At 39.8% G+C, this 19,619-nt stretch overlaps 2 protein-coding genes across 2 annotated transcripts; one reads left to right on the top strand and one right to left on the bottom strand.

The window, feature by feature from the left end:
• Nucleotides 1–965: 965 nt before the first annotated feature.
• Nucleotides 966–2,324, top strand: LOC146146454 (G-protein coupled receptor GRL101-like). The gene has a single exon (XM_083390766.1). It carries the CDS (start codon nucleotides 966–968, stop codon nucleotides 2,322–2,324), a length of 1,359 nt encoding a protein of 452 aa, XP_083246892.1.
• A 5,616-nt stretch (nucleotides 2,325–7,940) lies between these two features.
• On the bottom strand, nucleotides 7,941–19,064 carry LOC146146455 (uncharacterized). Its single transcript, XM_083390767.1, has 12 exons — nucleotides 17,557–19,064; nucleotides 11,489–11,606; nucleotides 10,727–10,821; nucleotides 10,398–10,604; nucleotides 10,260–10,334; nucleotides 10,111–10,197; nucleotides 9,749–9,905; nucleotides 9,146–9,287; nucleotides 8,943–9,087; nucleotides 8,696–8,845; nucleotides 8,519–8,634; nucleotides 7,941–8,460 (listed from the first exon to the last, which is right to left on the bottom strand). The coding sequence occupies exons 1-12, from the start codon at nucleotides 18,949–18,951 to the stop codon at nucleotides 8,340–8,342; spliced, it is 2,808 nt and encodes a 935-aa protein (XP_083246893.1). The 5' UTR covers nucleotides 18,952–19,064; the 3' UTR covers nucleotides 7,941–8,339.
• Between the last annotated feature and the right edge of the window lie 555 nt (nucleotides 19,065–19,619).

Raw genomic sequence — 19,619 nt, forward strand, 5'->3', positions numbered from 1 at the left:
GATGGCAACAAGGACTGCGTGGGCGGGCAAGATGAACCGTGCGAACAGATTCAACCTGGACTCTTCCAATGTTCTAATACCAAAAGTAAAAACGCTTTGTTGTCATTCTCAGTTCGACAATACAACTGCTGCAAAGCTAATCACTTGGGGGAGGACATAGACACAGGCAAAGTTTTGAAGGCAGAAGAGTGGACTTGCATTGAAAATAGCAGCTGTGAATCACTTTACGTTTTCAAAGCGGTTGTAATGCAACCTTCGAAGCAGTTTTGTAGCAAACAGTTTAAGGCAGATTACAAGGATTCAAAAACAGGCTTTGGTTTCAAATGCTCTGGAAAAAGCAGCACAGGGATCTGCGTTTTGCCACAAATCAATCTTTATGATGATTTTCCACAATGCGCAGATCAGTCAGATCTTTGTTTCTTTGATGGACCGATACAATGCTTCACTTGCTTGGACAAGAGACTAATAATTTCGCAAAATCAAGTTTGTGATGGGATTCCAGACTGCTATGACCTTTCCGATGAATGCTTATGTGGAAATCAAACTGTGTGTAAGGCTATTATGGGTGACTCTAGAAACCATTGCCCACCCAATCAAATGCATTGCCTTAATGAAACCGACTGTACTTACATTGATAAAGTGTTGTGCAATAAAAGTGCTAGTTGCAAGAACAATTCCAATTTGGAATATTGCAGTGGTTTACAAACTGAAGATAAAAACTACGATACAATAAGTTGCTACAAACAGCATTTGATGACACACGTCAGTCAATCACAGCAGGCACATGTGATGGAAGACCTGAATGCTGGGATTTATCGGATGAATGCTCTGGTTGTAATAGCACCCCTGCTTTCTGCTATGATGATTGTGTAATTGTGAAGTCTCGATATGGACCAGTGTGCATTGGAGAAGCTAAGTTGCCAGGACCGTTCATATGTACAATAAACGAAGCGGAACTTTGTCCAATGCGCTTTATTTGCTCCCGTGGTGACCTCATTAGCATAGATGTAAATCAAGTTTGCGACGGAATATTCGACTGTGATGATAAGTCTGACGAGCCGCAATCACGTTGCAACCAAACAAGGTTTTACTGTCACAACAAAAAGCCACTTTCCATCGACATTAGATTGTTCAAAGACGGCTTTAAACAATGTTCAGACGGAAGCGATGAAATACAGGATTCTATATTTTCTAGCCGGCAGGAAATGATTGCAAACCCATTTTTCAGAGGTTGCTTTTGGGTGATGGGAATTATTGCATGTGGGTTTAATGTTTTTGTGTTTGTTGCAACCTCAAAGAAAATGGTTTCAACTAGCGAAAACAATGTTCTAAAACAAAGCACACGTGTATTGATTCTAAGTCTATCTGCTGCAGATTTCATAATGGGCTGTTATTTGCTTGGTATTGCTGTCAAAGGCGTTCTACTTTCGGGCTATTATTCATATTTTGATGTCGCTTGGCGCACCGGTTCTGCTTGCTCGTTGCTCGGGTTTATACTTGTGGCATCTTCCCAAATTAGTGCTTTTACCATGACTGCAATGACGATGTTTAGGCTTTACACTGTTAGTAATCCGGTTGGTTCAAGATGCATGAAAATTAAATGGGTTTTTTTATCTTGCATTAGCGTGTGGTTTTTTGGTTTTCTTTTCGCTGCTGTACCTTTCTTTTATTACCCGTCGGCGTTTTTTGTTTCTCATGTTTGGTTTTCCTCTCCATTCTTTCAATTTGATGTAGTTTCAACTTACGAAATGTTTAAACTGGCTGAAAGAATCCAAAGTAATTTGACAAACCCTACATGGCACGATGTAACGCAATTAATTGAGAGAACCTTCCCCAATCAACCTATAAAAGGTACACTTGGCTACTACAGTGAAACCAGTGTTTGCATGCCCAGATTGTTTGCCTCTACAAACGACGCTTCTTGGCAGTATTCGGTATTTCTTATTACTTTAAACTTTATTCTGTTTGTTTTTATGCTTGTTTCGTATATTGTAATTTACATCAAAAGTAACAAGATGTCTCAGGCGAAAAAGAAACAAGTTAATAATAGTTTACAAAAGCGTATTTCACGTTTGCTTATTACTGACTTCTGTTGTTGGATTCCATTGTGTGTTTGTGGTTTCTTGGCTGTAGCTGGTGTTCCTCTTTCTAAAGTTGTTTACATCGTTAGTGCTGGTTTCTTGCTCCCTATTAACAGTGCAATGAATCCTTTACTTTACTCCAGTGTTTTGGATACTTTATGGGATCGCTTTACGCAGCGTGTTGTTGCTAAAATTCGAAAGGTCACAGACGAATTTGAAATGCACGAGGTAACAATTGGGTGAATAGCTACGAAATGCTTAATCTGGTTAAAAGAACCAGAAAAAATTTCTACGCTAATTGTCAGTATTCTGTATTTCTTGTTACTCAAAGCATTTTGTTGCTCATTTTCATGCTTGTCTTATGTTGTTATGGCGCCATTTATATCAAATTAAAGGCGTAAATTAATACAGTATTTCAATACTGTACCAAGTATACAGTATTTCCTTGGTTTCTTCCTTCACCTAAACAGTGCCTTTCACATTCACAAATATTTCAATAATTTGTAATTAAACAACAAATAAGAAACAAAATTGAAATCAACGTGTTAGCGGTCGGGTAAATTATTTGGTTGTACTTCGCACCCTATAAATGTGTCTGTGCGTAAATTTCACATTTACTTATTTGTGCTTGTGTACAGTATTACAACATCCAAAAAATAAGAAAAAAATGGTCGTGTTTATTTGTAAGCTTGCTAAAATATATACCGACAAGCTAGGCATATATTGAAGAATAACTTGCGAAAAAAGGTTCCAATTAGCCTTTGTAAAGCATTTCTGGAATGACAGAATCAGAAAACCTGGAGCTATAATTAATCTTCCTATAGTTTCCTTACTTAGTTAAGACTGATTTTTTTGTATTTAAGAATGGCTAATTTTATGCAAATAAGTGTGAACGCGCATATTGCGAAAGTTTTGTTTTAGAACAGTTGTTCCCAACCTTTTTGTTCTCGCGAGCCCCTTTCCATTTTTTTACAAATGTAAAACCAAATTACAATAGTCATATAAATTCGGCAAAATTATCACATTTCTTGCCAGATATATTGTTTCCATTTGGCAATTGCTAGTTTATATTGTTCATTTTTATTGTCAATTTATCGTTCAACCATTAGTACACGGCGAAAACCTTTTGCCACCCTCTAGGGTTCCTAACCCAAAGGAAGCGCTGTTTCAGGGTTACCTACTTTGGTGACAAAACTACAGTATTATAATTATTAAGCTTTATTGTGTAACTATTTACATTACCTTTCACTTTGCACGACAAAATATTTACTCCGTGCCATTAGCTAGTTGTTTAAACAGAGAACAGACTCATTTGTGCAGTTACAGTTCTAGAAACGTTTATTTACAACAAACAACATCTAACAAGTTACATAATGTTTCAATACCTATACGTTTCACTAATAAGACACTAGTTGGCTGCGGTTCACCTTAATTTTAACAAAAGCTGCCTTAAACATTAAAAAAACAGCAATCAAAAACAACCTAACAATGCGCTTTATTGACAAACACAAATTAAGCCAATGACGTAACAAATGCAAAAAACATCTATTTGAAATATTTATAGTTAAATTAGGTAGACGATTTTAGATGAAAAAGGTTCGTTAAATCAAACACAAAATTAATTTATAGGTAGCATATAAATTAAGCTGAATTGTAGATAAGTAACAATAAAATGTTGGACTGTTAAAAATCCAGAATGAGATGAAAAAAAATATGCGCCTGAACTAAATAAATGCCTAGATGTTTTTAGTTGGGTATCTCAAAACGTGTTTATACTGCTATTGGTTTTGATATGGGGAATGTTGTAAGAAACATCATATTAGTAAATATTTGTTTGTGGTTACTTTTGCTTTTTATATATTTTTTGTCCTGACACGTCACCTTGTTAATGGGAATTGTTTAAACTTTTCTATAACACTTAAAAGACAGCTAATTGAATCCTGTGCCAAAACCTATATTTATATACTTCTGTTAGTAAAAACGCAATACGAGGGGGGTAACGTTAATCTTTGTAACACATGGAAACGATAATATGTTGATTGACCCTCAAGAGTATCTGTTAGCATAGAAAGTAACGAACACTCTACGTCCAGGTAGGTTTCACCAGTTTAGTGTTAATACATTTTGGTAATATTACCGTTGTTTAATATTACAGAACCACTGCATTAGGACACAACTTAAAGGCCTAGCAATTTAGAATAAAATGTTCTTAAATGCCCAACTATATTCGTGTTAGCAGTGAATCCCTTTGTAGGCGCTTCGCTGCTTTATATGCTAATTAGTTGTAGTGATGCCATTGCTCGCCAGCGCAGCCATTCAATCGTTTTCTAGCAATAACCACTCTCTAGCACCATCTAACGTTGTTTTGGTGCTTTTGCGGATTTAGAATCGCTAAGTAGAAATACAACAATGGTAGTATTTTGCATAAACAGAAAAGCTCGGTTTGCCATTAAGTTATTGTTTTTGTTATCATTTAATGAGTCTTAGCCTGTATAATGGAAAGAGGAATTTATGATGGCAGTTGGTTTATCCCTGGCACTCTCTGTTTTTATGCTGGTTAAGTCCAGCGGATCCTTAATCGACAGAACCAACTCAGCAATTCAATTCATTTAAAGTAAAAACTCTCGAGCGCCGTCTAACCAACGCTTAATGTCATTTTAAATTGGTAAAATTTCAGCAAGCGAAGTTTATGCTAAAAACGACAAAGACGTAGTTTGGTTGATATAAGATTGTTAGAGCAATTAAACATACAAAAAACACAAGGCTCGTGTAGTGATTCATGAAGTTTGACAATATATTTGATCAATTGGCATCCATTAACAATCGATATCATCCTGATTTAATAATTTTTTTTCAAAATTTGCATTTTGTGTTTAAAAATGAAATAAGAATAACATGTTTACAGTCATTATTTACTTTTTTATGTCAAAGTACCAACAGCATATCAAATGCTTCAGGAAAATTATATTCATCTACCAATAAGATACCAAACAGCTAGTTATCGTTACCACTTTTTTGTTAGATTTCATCCGCTCCATCAACATCGCATACGAAAGCTGTTTTTACAGGTCTTAAGAATTTTCACATGATCCGTTTGAATCGACAAACAATTATGAAAAAGTTAAAATACCACAAACAACTGCAATCGATTGTCACACTCAGTAATTTTAAAAAATGTCACACAAAAACCCTTCACGAATCAGCCATTTTTTTAATTATTGAAGTTTCAGATTCAATCAACAGCACCCTTAAAAACTCATCATCGTAGATCGTGAGATAGTAAAGGTTCACATGATGCGTCGTGATGCTGTTCAAACAAGCGAAAACGACGGGCGACGGCGCTCGTGAAAAGTCAACACAGCAAGCGCCGTTGTGCAAACATTAGGCAGTACGACATTGATGAAAAACTGGATTTCTAATTGACTTTGTAGAACATTACGCTAGCCATTAATCTATTCAGCCTGACTATTCATCAAATGGTTTTGCCCTGCAACCAATTCGTCATAGACCGGTGGTTGCTGAACGCGTGCGTTAAACATAACTATATCATGGTGCTGACCTGTTACGTGTTACATTTTTAGTTGGGAAAATAAATTGTGCTGGGATTTTTTCTTAGTGCGCCGTAAATAAGTTGGAGCACGATTGATGCAACAGGTAAGTACCTGCGGTATTTTTGTTCTTTATGTTTTGTCGAGAAAAATTCCCGATATAGACTTACGTCATTTACGTAGATCGAATATATACTACATAATTACGTAGGTTAAATGTATACTACATAATTACGTAGGTTAAATGTTTACTACATAATTACGGGCTAACATATACTGAGTATTTGAAATTGAAACGTGCTTAGACCAAAAGCTATAAGTTGCTTGAGTCTTACCCTTTCAAGTAAAACGCGTCTTTGAATTAAAACATTTGCTAAAATATAAAAACGGGATGTTAGACCAAACCCCTAACATCTGTTCACACAAGAGTTTCCATAATAATAACAACTGTTTTGTAATTGTCTTAAATTATTGCAAACCAATTACTTAACTTATTTTCCTTATAGGTGCTGAAAATGTTGTTTCTCATACAATATGCCCAATATGAATGTTGAGTGACATATAATTAAATTTGTAATGCCGCCAGGTGGGTCAATTTCACTCATGCTGCGGTGATTCCCCTGGGAATTTTGTTGCGAGTAACCCCTCGTTATTCGTAACAGAATGTCACACTGTTCGTAACTGTGGCTTTTATGTTGATTTGTATAATAACCATATTTTCAAAGTAGGCTAGCCTTAGACGAAACCACAGATCAGTGTTTTCTTAAGTTTTTACGTCATGGTGCACCTCTAACGACGCATTACGTCGATTCGGCGCTGGTCACCTTCATGAGCACGTGCTGTGACAGCAGACTTGGACAACTAGATTTATTTTAGCTTTTTAAAATTAGATTAGCATTAAAACTAGAGCATTGAAGGATTTCCAAATTAGATTAGAATTAGAATTAGATCGTTTCGAGTTTTTTCAAATTAGATTAGAATTAGAATTACCGAATTCCTAAAAAATCAAATTTCAACTAGAATTTGAACTGGAATCACATTTAATTATTTACAATTAATTTGATTTTATCGCAATTTATTCTTATAAGAACGTGAATAATAAATATGTGTGTGATAATTGTTATGCCTTTTTATGCTTTTTAGACTGAAAAATTACATAGAGACCATTTTCAGTGGGCCATGGAGCTATTTTTAAAATATTGCAACTATATAATTTGATGCTTACCCTAAAACTACCAATTAAAAAGTTGCGCCAACTCACATCCAAAACGTATTTTATCACGTAATACGTTAACGCCTCGATCAGCAGGTATAGTCTTACTTATGTTCTTTTCTCTACCAAGAATTAGAGTTTTTTTTGTCTAATTCAATGAATTAGAAAACTAGAATTGTCCAGTTGTCCAAGTCTGTCTGACAGCTTCCTGTCGCTCCGCTGCGCGCTCGTCAGTCTCGACTGGATCCGACAAAAGGTGATGTTCGCCGAAGCGGCAACTCAACCATCAGGCATATTTTACATCCACGGCTACCAGAAAAAGCCATGTGTAAACTTTTAAGATCAACTACATTCCCAGCAGTAAAAAATTAATCTAAAATATTTAAAAGTTTGCCAGCAGACTTCCCGGGAATTCACAATTAACGCGGCCTGATTTGAATTCATCCAGCCTATAGAGCCGAGGGCGGATCCAGGATGTTGAATATTTTCAAAAAACACGTCCCGAGGTGACGTCATGAAACAAGTAACGTACGGAAACCTGGTGCTTTGCTCGAACTCGTGCGCAAATGTGCACAGCAAAATTTCTGAAATGCACCAGTTTAACCAGGTTTTGAGTCTGCTCCGAATGTAAACGGTTTATCTGGAATTTCTGCTCTTTAGGCTGACACCTTGCACAATTTCGTTTACTCCGTGAGCTATTGCAAAATTACTCTGCTAACTAAATATAATCAATCTACTCACAATATTGCAACAGCGATTATAGGGTTCGCTTGATGGTAGAGTGCTGAATGTTACACCGGTTTTCCTTTCTTCGCTGGGCCAATCGAGTAGGCAACTGGTCAGCTATAATCTCCAACTTTTGTGTTTTATTTGAGATCGGTCGGAGACAACTATTATATTGCACTACTTCAAATGCGTAGCTGTTTGTTCAGTTTCGATTTAGTGGAGTTGGATGGCACAGTGATCGGTGCGCAACTTCACTTCGATTCAAGCGGCGGCCGAGCGCAGAAACACGCCAACTGAACGCGAATCGTTGTCGTTTGCAAATCTGGACAAACGGCCTCTTGTTTTTTTATTGGAAAAAATCGGAGCCGCTCAAACGAGAGAGGGCAAACGCAAATGCCGCCAGTTTATTTGAGTTAATCAGCAGCAAACATAAATAATAGAAAAATATAATTTGAAAAGCAAAGAAACTGCCGAAATCGCACATCGCCTCCGATAGCGAGGATCTCTCCCCCAATCCAAGCTCTCTCCAGCTTTCGCGCATCTTCGGATCGGCCCCGGGAGCTTTCGCGCATCTTCGGATCGGCTGCGGGAGCTTTCGCGCATCTTCGGATCGGCTCCGGGAGCTTTCGCGCATCTTCGGATCGGCTCCGGGAGCTTTCGCGCATCTTCGGATCGGCTCCGGGAGCTTTCGCGCATCTTCGGATCGGCCCCGGGAGCTTTCGCGCATCTTCGGATCGGCTCCGGGAGCTTTCGCGCATCTTCGGATCGGCATCACGTGGCTTGGACGCCCCGTTCCGCTTCGTCGAGCAAACTCCCGGACTCACTGGCGCCACCTAGAGCCAGACGGCGCAGTTCTTCTTCTATCAGGGGATCCACCTCATCGTCGTAATGCCTGCAAAGCGTCCATTGTTAGCTCACAGACGCCATTGGGGCCATGACGTCACACTTACATGTCGAACGACGATGAACCGCGCTCGTTGGCTTGTTCCTCCGCCACCAGGATCTCGTATTCATCCGCAGCAAACTTTTCCCAATCGCTCGGTTCGTTCGCGTTCGGCTCCGCGTCCTGGGAGAAAAGCAGCGGGGTTAGATCGGGGCTTTCCCTCCTGTGTTAGGGGGCGGGGTACCTTCTGAGGGGCAAAGGGGTCCTTCTGCTCGTGGTCGAGGTACTTTTCCACGTTGAAGAAAGTGTCGAAGAAGACGTCGGCCATCTTGCAGCTCTTCAGGTCCGACAGAGTGACGCGGTCACGCCTCAACGGTTTCACCATGTCCAGCATCTAAACTCAGCAAAATTAACTTGAATTGACTTTAACAAATTGGATTTTAAGCTAAAATATCACTAGTAGGTCGATCTGCTTGTTGTTTCTTTCCCACCTGACAGACGCAGTCGTGGAATGGCAGGGGTTCGATGTCCAGTTGCTCCAACTTGCTCATCTGCTCCTCGTAGAAGTGCTCCATCTCGTACATGGAGATCACGCCGTCGCCGTCCAGGTCCATGCACCGGAACCAGTACTCGATGCTGGAACAACAAAAGCAGCCTTAGCGGGATTCGAACCACCGACCTTGGGAAGTCTTACCTCGTGCTCGATTTCTTGTCCTCCTCTGAGATGAGGAACCACACAAAGTCGACGTAGGACATCTTGCGGTCGCGGTGGTCGGACGAGTCCCACCGCGTGACGGCGCCACTGAGAACGCGCTCGATGAGTCGGCCGGACAAAGCTGCGGGGGGGGGGGACGGGGTTAGTTGGTTAAGCTAAGCTATAGAGCAGGGGTCCCAACCTTTTGAACACCGTGCCCCCCTTTGCAAATTTTGAGAAATCAATGGCCCCCCTATATATTTCAACCTTTTGAATATACAGCAACCGACAGTCAGAATGATAAAATGATATAAATACAACACAATAAACATGATAATACATTAATTAGTTATTGCAATGTCATGATAATTTCATGAAGCTTAGGGTACGATTTGCTTAGTTTTGCCAAAACTGTGGTCAAACTATCTTCCTCAAAGCTCAATCGGGTTGCCGTCTCTTCTTGCAGCTTCAAGAGTTCATTAACATTTAATTTATTTTTTTGTTATAGTGGAGTAGTTAATTTTTAAAAGTATTTTTTTTATGGCCCCCTAGGGCCCACAGGTTGGGAACCCCTGCTATAGAGCGACAAAGACAAAGACCCACCGCCGTTGGCGTGCCGGGCGAGGTCGCGTCGGTCGATGACGAGGTCGTGGTCGGTGTCCAGCTCCCAGAACTTACAGTAGACCACGTAGAAGTGCTCGTATGAGAAGTAGTCCGGCACTGAGTTGATGTCCTGCTCCTCCTCGAGCGAGCCCAGCACCTGGCGACGAGAGGGGCGCGTTAGCGACACCTTGCGACACCTTAAGTGGACAATTCGAACCGCCAGTGGGCGCAGGGGAGTTTGACTTTACTTGGATTTGGAGAAACAAAATACTTTTAGTGACCAAAGGGGTGAAACAAGGGGGTTTACCGGCGAGGTGATTAGGGAAATATTGGGTTTGTTAATAAGTTCGCTCATTTCGAACCTGCAGGAAGTTGCTTTTCCTCATTTCGGCCACTGTGATTTTACCGGACCAGGATCGGTTGACGACGTAGAAGATGCGGGCGATGACCTGAGGGGAGAAGAGAGTTGGTTAAAATAAGTAAAGTAGGGGGTTGGGGGGAGTCGACTCACCGTGTTCATGTACCTGCTGTGGAACTCTGGCGCCTCTCTGAGGAAGCTCAATCCCGGATGCTGCTCGACCACATCCTGTCAAGTAAAAATAAGTCAGGTGCTTGCAACCACGCCCCCACCACCACCTGCCACACCCACCTGCATCAGGCACAGCAAGTCGTCGAACTCGAGCCAGTCGTGCCCGGGCTTGGCCAGCATCTTGACGAACCTCGAGGCGGCGTCGTGCTTGCTCTGCGCCAACCTGCTCCACATCGAGATGACGTCACTCTTGGACACTGTGTCGTCATCGGGTTTCGCGGCAGCTTTGAAGATGGCGGCTCTCCAGTACTCGTTGTAGCCGCAAGCCTGCGATGTTACATGGGAGTGATGGAATGAAAGGCTAAGAACTTGGGTTCGGGTTACTAAGGGTCAAACATTCGCGGGGTACTAAAGGTCGAAGAGTGGCGGGTTACTTAAGGTCAACTTACCACAGCCACAGGCCCAAGCTCGCTCCTTGACAGACGGTCCTTCCCCAGTTTCGAGAAGGCTTTGGAGATCTTTGTCAAGGTGTTTTTTATTTCGTCTGCAACAAAATTAACTTTGTAAGTCGGCGTATATTGTTGTGCTCACCAGGTTCCCAATTGTTCCACATCCACACTCGAGTTTAAACGACGGAAAATTAAATTATATTAATATTAATGTTTTGGGGGGATCCACACGTGTTCCAACACTCTTAGTCTATGATGGCTTATCCAAAACATATAAGACCTCCGAAAAACACCGAAAACAACTTTATTATGAATCACATCTGGATAAAGCTGCGAGAGACCACTTTTTGGCAGTTCATTTTTATGTTGAAAGCCCTTTTACCATTTTTGGAATTTGCAGCTTTTTACCAGAACAGATGGTGACAATCGCGGCGTAACCACAGTAGCTTTAACATCTTTTTAAAACCTTTGTGGTTCTTTCTAGATCGGCTCATTGATTCACAAATTGCGTGAGATTTTCAAGGGCTCGAAATTTGGAGTATCTTTGCAAAACAATCCGATTGTAAATATTCGGCTGCAGAAGTTAATTTTATTTGTAATAAAAATAGACTTACAGGAAGCACGTGAGGCTTCAACGCATCTATTACAATAATGATGACGTCACAACACTCATTACAATAGTGATGACGTCACAACACTCATTACAACACTGATGACGTCACGGCGCTCTAGCTGCAAAACTTGTAGGTTTAAGGGTCTGACCTTTTGACCTTGGCCGACCGCTCGGGAAATAGAACCTCGGGATTGTGACGTCATCCTTGTTGTTGTTCGGCTCTTCTATCTTCACACCGGTTGGCGACGCGGCGCTGTTGTTGGGAATCTGCGGGGAATGGGAAGCGTGTGAATAGGTGTGAAGCAACTTATTATTTTGTTAACTTTATATTTCACTGCTGCTCAGGTGTTCAATGTTTAAAACCAAAAGTTAACAGGACTTGAATTGGAGTTGTTGTCGCAGTTATAAAAGTGTTAGGTTATTTCCCCTTGTTTAAATAATAAGCTGCATTAAGTCGGGTTTGCTGCTCACAACAAAATCCAATAATTTTGCCAAAAGATAAAATCTATGTTTTGATTGGTGTAGCCAATATCACACCAAAAAATCACTTTTTAGAGATTGTATTTGGAGACCGAAGACCGAAGTTTTATGTTACTGAGTCTCAGACATGATATTTGTAATAGTTTTGAATTTTTTAATTGAAATTTTAACATTCAGTTGGTTGTGTATTTTACTAAACAATTCTTATTTTGCATATTAGCTTTGCGTGATGCTAAACACGACAAAGCTAAGTTGATGTTAAATCGGCAAAATAACGTTTCATCGCCTCACTCACCACAAAGTGGAATTAAACACGATTCAAATGACACATTGCAAGTTTAAAAGTATGGACGTTTGATCATTAAAAGACAACGCTATAAATATATTTTCCAAGTAAAATCAACAAGAATATCGGTCAAAATTCACCGATATTTTTCTACCGGCGAACTGATTGATAAACCAACGGAAAGTTTTAAAAATAAGTTGGAATTTAAAGTCCTAGAAATTCTGCTTCGCTCTTAAATATTCAAAGCACAGCAGAACTAAGAATAACACAAAACTGCTGGCGGTTTCCGACGCTCAAACAGATTACTTACGTTGTGTGTGACGTCACTTTTAAACGATAATATGACGTCATCACAACAGTCTAAGGCAGTGGATATTCTCATGTTGAAGGCAAATCATAAACTGGTTGGTTAACCTAAGGATGTTGGGAAATGCATACTTTGCAATTATTTTGTATTTAGATAGACCCAACATACAACGACCATATTACAAAGGCGAAATATATTTGCACAAAAAGCAAAATAATTCCTGCAGCGGCTGCGCTTTAATAAACAGACTAAGTATAGATTAAACTTGATCTGCGCACAGTTTTATTTACTGAGCTGAACCTAAAGTATAACATTCCTTAAATCAACCAAACCGATGAAGCATTCACAACTTGCTAACAACCGCTTAACTGGTTCAACTTTCTGACTTTTCCCACAATCAAACACACAACTTCCACTGCATTGTTACGTCACAACAAGCATCGTCAAGACAACAAATTCAAAAGTAAACAATCGTTTGTGTATTACCTTGTATATGAATGGCTGCTTGACATTGTAGAGGGCGTTAAAATACCGTTCAGCCGCGTCTTTAAACATGTTGAGTGTACAGCAGAACAACAGGTCTGTGTACAGTTAGTTGCAGCGCGGGACAGCGCAGATGGATGTCCGGGGGACGAGGTAATTTGTCAGGCGCTTTGTGGATCGCATTCTGCGCTCATCGAGCATTTAATCCAGTTAAACTTAAACTGCTGGCCGCCATTTGTTTTGGTTTGAGAGCATGTTTATTTAATAATGGCGACAATTTTGTTCGATTTATTATTTATTTGTTAAATGTTTCGAAATTTATTTTACTTTTTCTGTTAAGTTTTTTTATTTATTTAATAATTTTATTTTTACTTTCGGGCGTTAAAGTTTTTTTTTAATTTATATTTGAAGATCGAAATTTATTTTTAATATTAAAAATTTTTAAATTTAGTTAATATTGCCCTTTTATTAGGCTTTCGCGTGAGACTTTTCATTTATTGAATTTTTCGGCAGATTTAGCAAAAAATGTTATACGTTCTTAGGTTAAAAACATCGGAGATAAAAAAAGATTACCACAAAAAACTATGAAAAAAAAGCGAAGAAATTAACTTAAACTTCCCAGGTCATTTGTTTCATTTAAGGGAATTTCCTGACTTGCTGTGAAAATAAACGATTTTAATTCGATTAAGTTTGTCAAAAAGCTGTTGTTTTCACGACGATCTAAGGCGGTCAAATGCGCGGCAGATGTCCTAACTCGATTCAAGGTCATATATGCGACGACCTACGGCCCCAAGGTCACCTATTCCACGTGGTGGACATATGATCTCGAAGTTATATTTCGTTGGAACCTTACAATAATGAATTTCACAAACCTCCAGTAAAAAGGAATTGCTTTAAGTTAAAAAAAAGCTGAAATATACACAGTCGCCTCTATTTTGTCCAGGAAAAAATATATATATTTAATTTAATTGGCACTAAAATGTTTAATTTTTAGAAAAAGATAAAGGTTGACTAAAAAAGCATCGTCTATATTAGTCCAAAATAAATTTAATTTGGAACTCAGATAATTATAGATTTGGACACAAAAACGACATAATCAATACAATCAGCTGGTATGCTATTCAAGACTAATTTTAACTGAATTATTTTAATCCAAGTTAGTTTGTCATTTGCCGTTCGGAATGTTGCAATCTCGCTCGTTAGTTCGTTGGCAAACCTGTTAATGTAAGCCCGTTGTAAGCTTGTGAAATGAATAGAATTGAATAGCTCTGCACATAGTATTATCAAGTTTATTAAGGCAGTGGTTTGAGAAGAGTTCAAATTATACTCTGCACGTTTTTACGCAGCAATTATAAGTCAAACACGTGATAGATGGCTGGTGTGCAAGTTAAACACGTCTGACTATTACTTAAAGTGGCACAAGCTCGATGTCAACGTTATCGTGATTTGGCAAGAAAATTACAAACTTTAGAAGACAATAATCAATGATAATTTTTTTAATTATTCATAACCGTTTATGCACTGATATATTTGTGATTTTTATGATATTCTTACAGTTTTTTTGACAAAATAAGTTCGATTGTTTGCGGTAAACCCTGGGATTGGGATTAAAATTCCCACTGAATGTTGAAGTTAGAAACCAAGTTGGTGAGTCTTAAACCAAACAAACCAACAGACTTACAAAACTACTTAAGTGTTTAATAAACCGACTTTGATCAAGGCCTAACAAAACTACAACAGTTTTTATCATTTATAGCTTAAATCATAAACCAGGCCTACACAACAAACTTTTAATGCGATAACGTATGTTGATTTCCTGTGTATTGTATGTTCTTAACAATAGGATTATAGCATTACATTTCTCAAGGAGACCTTTTTAGGTAGGTATTAGATTTATAACTCTGCTAGATACTTTACTCCAGTTTGTCGCATTATGTGCACGTTATAATGATTAATACAGAGTTAGCATTTGCGGTTGCGAAAATAAGTTGCTTGTTGTTCCTTGTGCCATTTCAAATTGTGCCGGACAATCACCAAATGGAAAACCAAATTAAATCAGATCAGCGTGGCGTATGCAATGAGTTAAAAGTTTTTAAACAGCGGGTGAAAAGCATTTAAAAGTACTGCTGTTAACTTGTTAGGCTTGTATTCCAGTTGTTAAATATTTGTGATTAAGCAAACTGAAAACATCATCACACAAGACACCAAAGAACAACACAAGAACAACGCGACCCACACATAACTGTTGGCACAACACTTCAGGACTAACATAAACTCTTAACACGCGCTCACCACCAAACTAAAAACTCTTAACACGCGCTCACCATCAAACTAACACCTCTAGTCGCCAGACACAAATCTAACACAAAAAATATCAGTGCCGCACATAATTTAGGCGAATGTCGCGTTAAAACACGCGTTTTCACCCGATTTTTGACGTGTTATAATCAACATTCTAGCGTCCCTTTGTCCACTGTTCTAATCATAACCGCCTCGTTGTGACGCAATAGAGCAACTTCCGGTGTTGCGCTGCGGTAAACAAAGGATACAAGAGAGAATTAGAACGAGGTTTAGAGCTTGAAGTCAGAGAAATCAACACGACAATCTTCACATGATTGTTTTGTAATAACCATCCAATAATCAAGGGTATGAAACTAAAACACACAAATTTTTAAGTAAAGACGATCTTTGCTGATACAACGAGGCTACAGAAACAGTGTTCAGATCAAAATATTCAATAAGCATGTGAAATACCAACTGCAAAAACACAAACATCTACTATACATCTTATTTCTTTTTACAAATTCTGGAGCCATCCTAAACTGATCGATAAACTGTGAGATTTGCTTGTAAAGAGCTTCCTACATAAGCTAACGTGGTAAAACATTGGGATCTCCCATTCAGCAACAAGTCTTGTCCTTGTAACAACTCACCCGGCCATTACCGGGGCCTCACGTGTTGCCAACCAAACAGCACTCTGCTGTAATTTCCTATTTACGAATACAGATGATAAGAAACGTTAGCACACTTAGAGTTAAAATAAATGAGCTGAAGGTAGGGTTAAATGGGTTCTCATGAAAACCAGGGATTTTCTGGCTTGGGGGAAATGTTTTACGCAAAACCTGAACAAGCTAACCCCAGTCAACCCCGGCTAACCCCAGTCAACCCTTTTGCAAGTAACAAGAACCCGGAAAAAACCTGTTCAACAACATCATTACACCACAAACGCATACTTTGTGACGTAACAACGTGCTTCTGCGTAACAACGCGACGCCACATTTCGCGCGAAGGTTATTTTTATAGATCGCGTTGCACTGTTACGTCACAGGGGCCTTTACAGGCTAAGAATACAGATAAAAGGTCAACAATGAATCAGTTCGGATGATGCGAAGTTATTATTGTGAACGAACAATGCGATAACAATGGTCAAGAATACAAATAAGACATAAATGGGTTCTTCAAAGCAGGAATCTAATTAATAACACAACTCACCTAACGCTCAGCAAAAACGTGGTTACCTTCGAACTAACTAGTTTTCTGTCTGAATTACACAATTCCTTAAAAAAACTTCTATTTGCTCTTAAATGGCGCAAGGTTTTATAAACAAAGCGCTTTCAGTCTCAATAAAAACACTAAAAAACAGTCTTTTGCTAATAAATTTATGACTTGTAAACTGTAAAAAGCTAATATAAGGTCTGCAATCCAACAATTTTAACCAAATACAAGCAGCCAGCTCACTATATACTTGTGCAATAAGGTTTTGTAGACTGGCCTTAACATTTCCTCGCTCGGTGTAAGTTTGTTGACATAAAAACAAGATATAAACTTGGTGCAGAAGTCTGCTTTATCGCTACTATACTAAAGCGAGGGAAAATATAATGCTGGAGCGGGCGAGCGAGGCTAAACTTGTCATTCAGGTCTGGCACGAGGCGAAATAAAGATAATTTTCAAAGATAAAAAACATCATTTCATCCACTTCTTTGGCGCGCCACAGTAAACGACATGCAATTATTTGGAAGCAAAGGTCTTAGAAACTGTAACAAGTTGAATCTAATCACATTCAACCTGATGAATATATTTTAACAATAATCCCACGTTAAAGCACATCCAAACCACATACTAACACCAACTTAAACCCACAGTTTAAGCAAATAATAAGATCTACATCAAACGCTTTTTAAAGCGGGGTTCATGCATCAAATTTTATGGGCCGCCAGAAAATTACAATTATTTCACACAAGTGTCCCACATACACACACACATGCATACAGTCCTACATACACACACACACACATACATACATAATATAAACTGTACTTTTCTGCATCCCGATATGCAAGTGCCAAACCAATAAAACAAAAGAACGACTGACACTTGCTTCAACAAATGCGCTTGACTCAGACAACGAACAACCTCCTGTCAATCAAACGTGAAGGGTCGCTAAAAGTTGGAATAAATTAACCGAAGCACGAAGCAAAGCGTACGCGAGTCTAGCCTTCTTGTCGGTGGATGTTTAGGCTCAGATATTCTAAACCAAACTGTCAACAACTCTTACGTTTTAAGTAAAATATTTTTAAAAATATATCGGAAGAATTATCTGGTTTTAAGTCCAAATTAAAAGAAGAAACGTTTTGTTTGGTAAACCCTTTAACACAACCTACCTCACAATTAGGGGAAGTACTGTCGCCCCTTGGCACCCAGGTATCGTTTTCGGGGAATTCCCCTACCGCCACCCCAGTGACGTCACCACCTGCGGAATCGCTGACTAACGATGACGCGACAGAATAACTTTCCTTAAAGCTTTTCTGACTTTCCGCGGTAACTTCGACCGGAGGAAGTACGACGCAATTTGTGACGTCACCCTTTGGTTCCGCTTGACTGACGACTGAAAAGAAATCCGTGACGTCATCGTTAAAGAATTCCGTGACGTCATTCAACGAACGACGCTTTTCTTGCTCGTTGTCATTAGGGGCGACCACCCCCGGCGTACACTCGTCGCTGACCGGTAGATGTGTGACGTCACGGTCGTGTGACCTGGTCATGACGTCAGAGGTGCTGTGACGCAGGTGTGCGACGTCATCAAGTCGAAAGTTGTTGACGACAGGAGGTGATTTGATGTCGGGCTCGAACTTTAAGGTTTTGGGAAGAATTATGCGGAGTCGTCGTGAAATGCAATCCCTCGCATCTTTCCTCCTCTGCTCTTCACTCCTCCCACTCCTTTCCTCCTCACAACTCTTCTCCTCATCTTTACTCCCAACCTCCAGCTCCATACTAGCGTGCTTTGTGTGCTTTGTGCTGTCCAGTTCCTTGTAAGCTTCTACAACCGACCGCTTCCCTCGCCCGAACACTTCTGATGAAGCTTCTCTGTTTACATTCGATGAAATAAGACCGCGCGCTTTCTCCACGCCACAACCCACCGGAAGCCCGCACTGTGACGTCACACTCACAATAACAACCCGCTCACCGCCGGATGTAACACCTGAAGCGCATTTCGACTCGCTTCTGTTGTTGTTTGAATCGCGTCGCATCTGCACTGACTGTGACGTAACACTGCCATTTGTGGGCGAACAAACAAAGCTGACCGAGCTCTTGTATCGCGTCGTCTGTGACTTGCTGCGGGGGATTTCCCCCGACCGCAACACCCCATTGTTTGCGTCACAATTCAACCGCGAGAATGTGTTCGCGAGCGTTGTTCCGCTTGGCCGGTTACAATTTGTTATTTTAAGGTCACGTGTTTCAAGGGCACGCGTTTGAGGGCCACCAAGTGGTTTAAGGTCACGTACTTTAAAGTCACCACGTGGTTGTGGTTGAAGGTTACGTAATTGAAGGTCACGTGTTTGGAGGTCACGTACTTGAAGGTCACCACGTACTTGAAGGTCACCACGTGGTTGAAGGGTTACGAGTTGCCTTCCACGGTTGAGTGGTTGCATCTTGTAGACCTGAGGTAATATCTCGTTGACTTCCTGCAACATCTTCCTCCTGATCACGTGACTCACCACTAGGCGGCTCCTCGATTTGCGGAGTCGCACCTGCGGCGGGAGGGGATTCCCCGACATTTCAACCGACTTTCCGCTGAAATTGAGATTTGAACTAAAAACTCAAGCGCGTCAGGACAGAGATCCGTTGTTGCGCAATAATCTCTCTATTGTTTGATTGTCCCAGCGTCCACAGATGGATTTTTACCGTAAAGAAGGTATGATGTGGGGACAGCAGCTTGTTCAAATTTACTGGAAAGTTTTTTAGCGACAATTACGAGCAGCTAATAACTCCATTTGTTCCCAGACGAAATATTCAACAACTTTACGAGGTTCTAATTTCCTGCTGCAAAACATACTTTTTATTGTAACTGTAGAAAAAAATGGTTAGCAGTGTTTGTGTCTCTGCCGGTGTTAAGCAAAGTGCTCAACAAGAAATTAACGTTTGGCGGTTCCTCTACACATCAAATAACTTTAAAGCTTGTGTTTTTAAACCTTAACAGAATTATTTTTATACTTCTTTTCCGTTTACTCAGTAAAACATCTTGATTAGTTTGATTCATTGCTACCTTATCGTAAGCGAAAGTGAATCGCCTGTGAAATTATAAAAAATGACTTTTCAAAGTAAAAATGCTACATAGGTTGCAAATTAATGCCTTAACACTTCGATTTGAACCGGAAAAAGATAAAACCGGTTTGATCGGACCACAGCCAAGATATTTGATGTAAGCCAATGTAGTATTGATACT

The sequence above is a fragment of the Ascidiella aspersa genome, chromosome 5 (genome assembly GCF_963924565.1).
Source record: "Ascidiella aspersa chromosome 5, kaAscAspe10.2, whole genome shotgun sequence".
Lineage (NCBI taxonomy): Eukaryota > Metazoa > Chordata > Ascidiacea > Phlebobranchia > Ascidiidae > Ascidiella > Ascidiella aspersa.

Excerpts from the sequence above, each read along its gene's own strand:
- LOC146146454 (XM_083390766.1), top strand. The coding sequence starts at position 966 with ATGCGCTTTATTTGCTCCCGTGGTGACCTCATTAGCATAGATGTAAAT.
- LOC146146455 (XM_083390767.1), bottom strand. The coding sequence starts at position 18,951 with ATGTCGGGGAATCCCCTCCCGCCGCAGGTGCGACTCCGCAAATCGAGG. Across the intron at positions 11,607-17,556 it reads GTACTTCCCCTAATTGTGAG|ATTCCCAACAACAGCGCCGC; the intron begins GTAGGTTGTGTT and ends CATTCCCCGCAG. Across the intron at positions 9,906-10,110 it reads GGAAAAGCAACTTCCTGCAG|GTGCTGGGCTCGCTCGAGGA; the intron begins GTTCGAAATGAG and ends TCTCGTCGCCAG.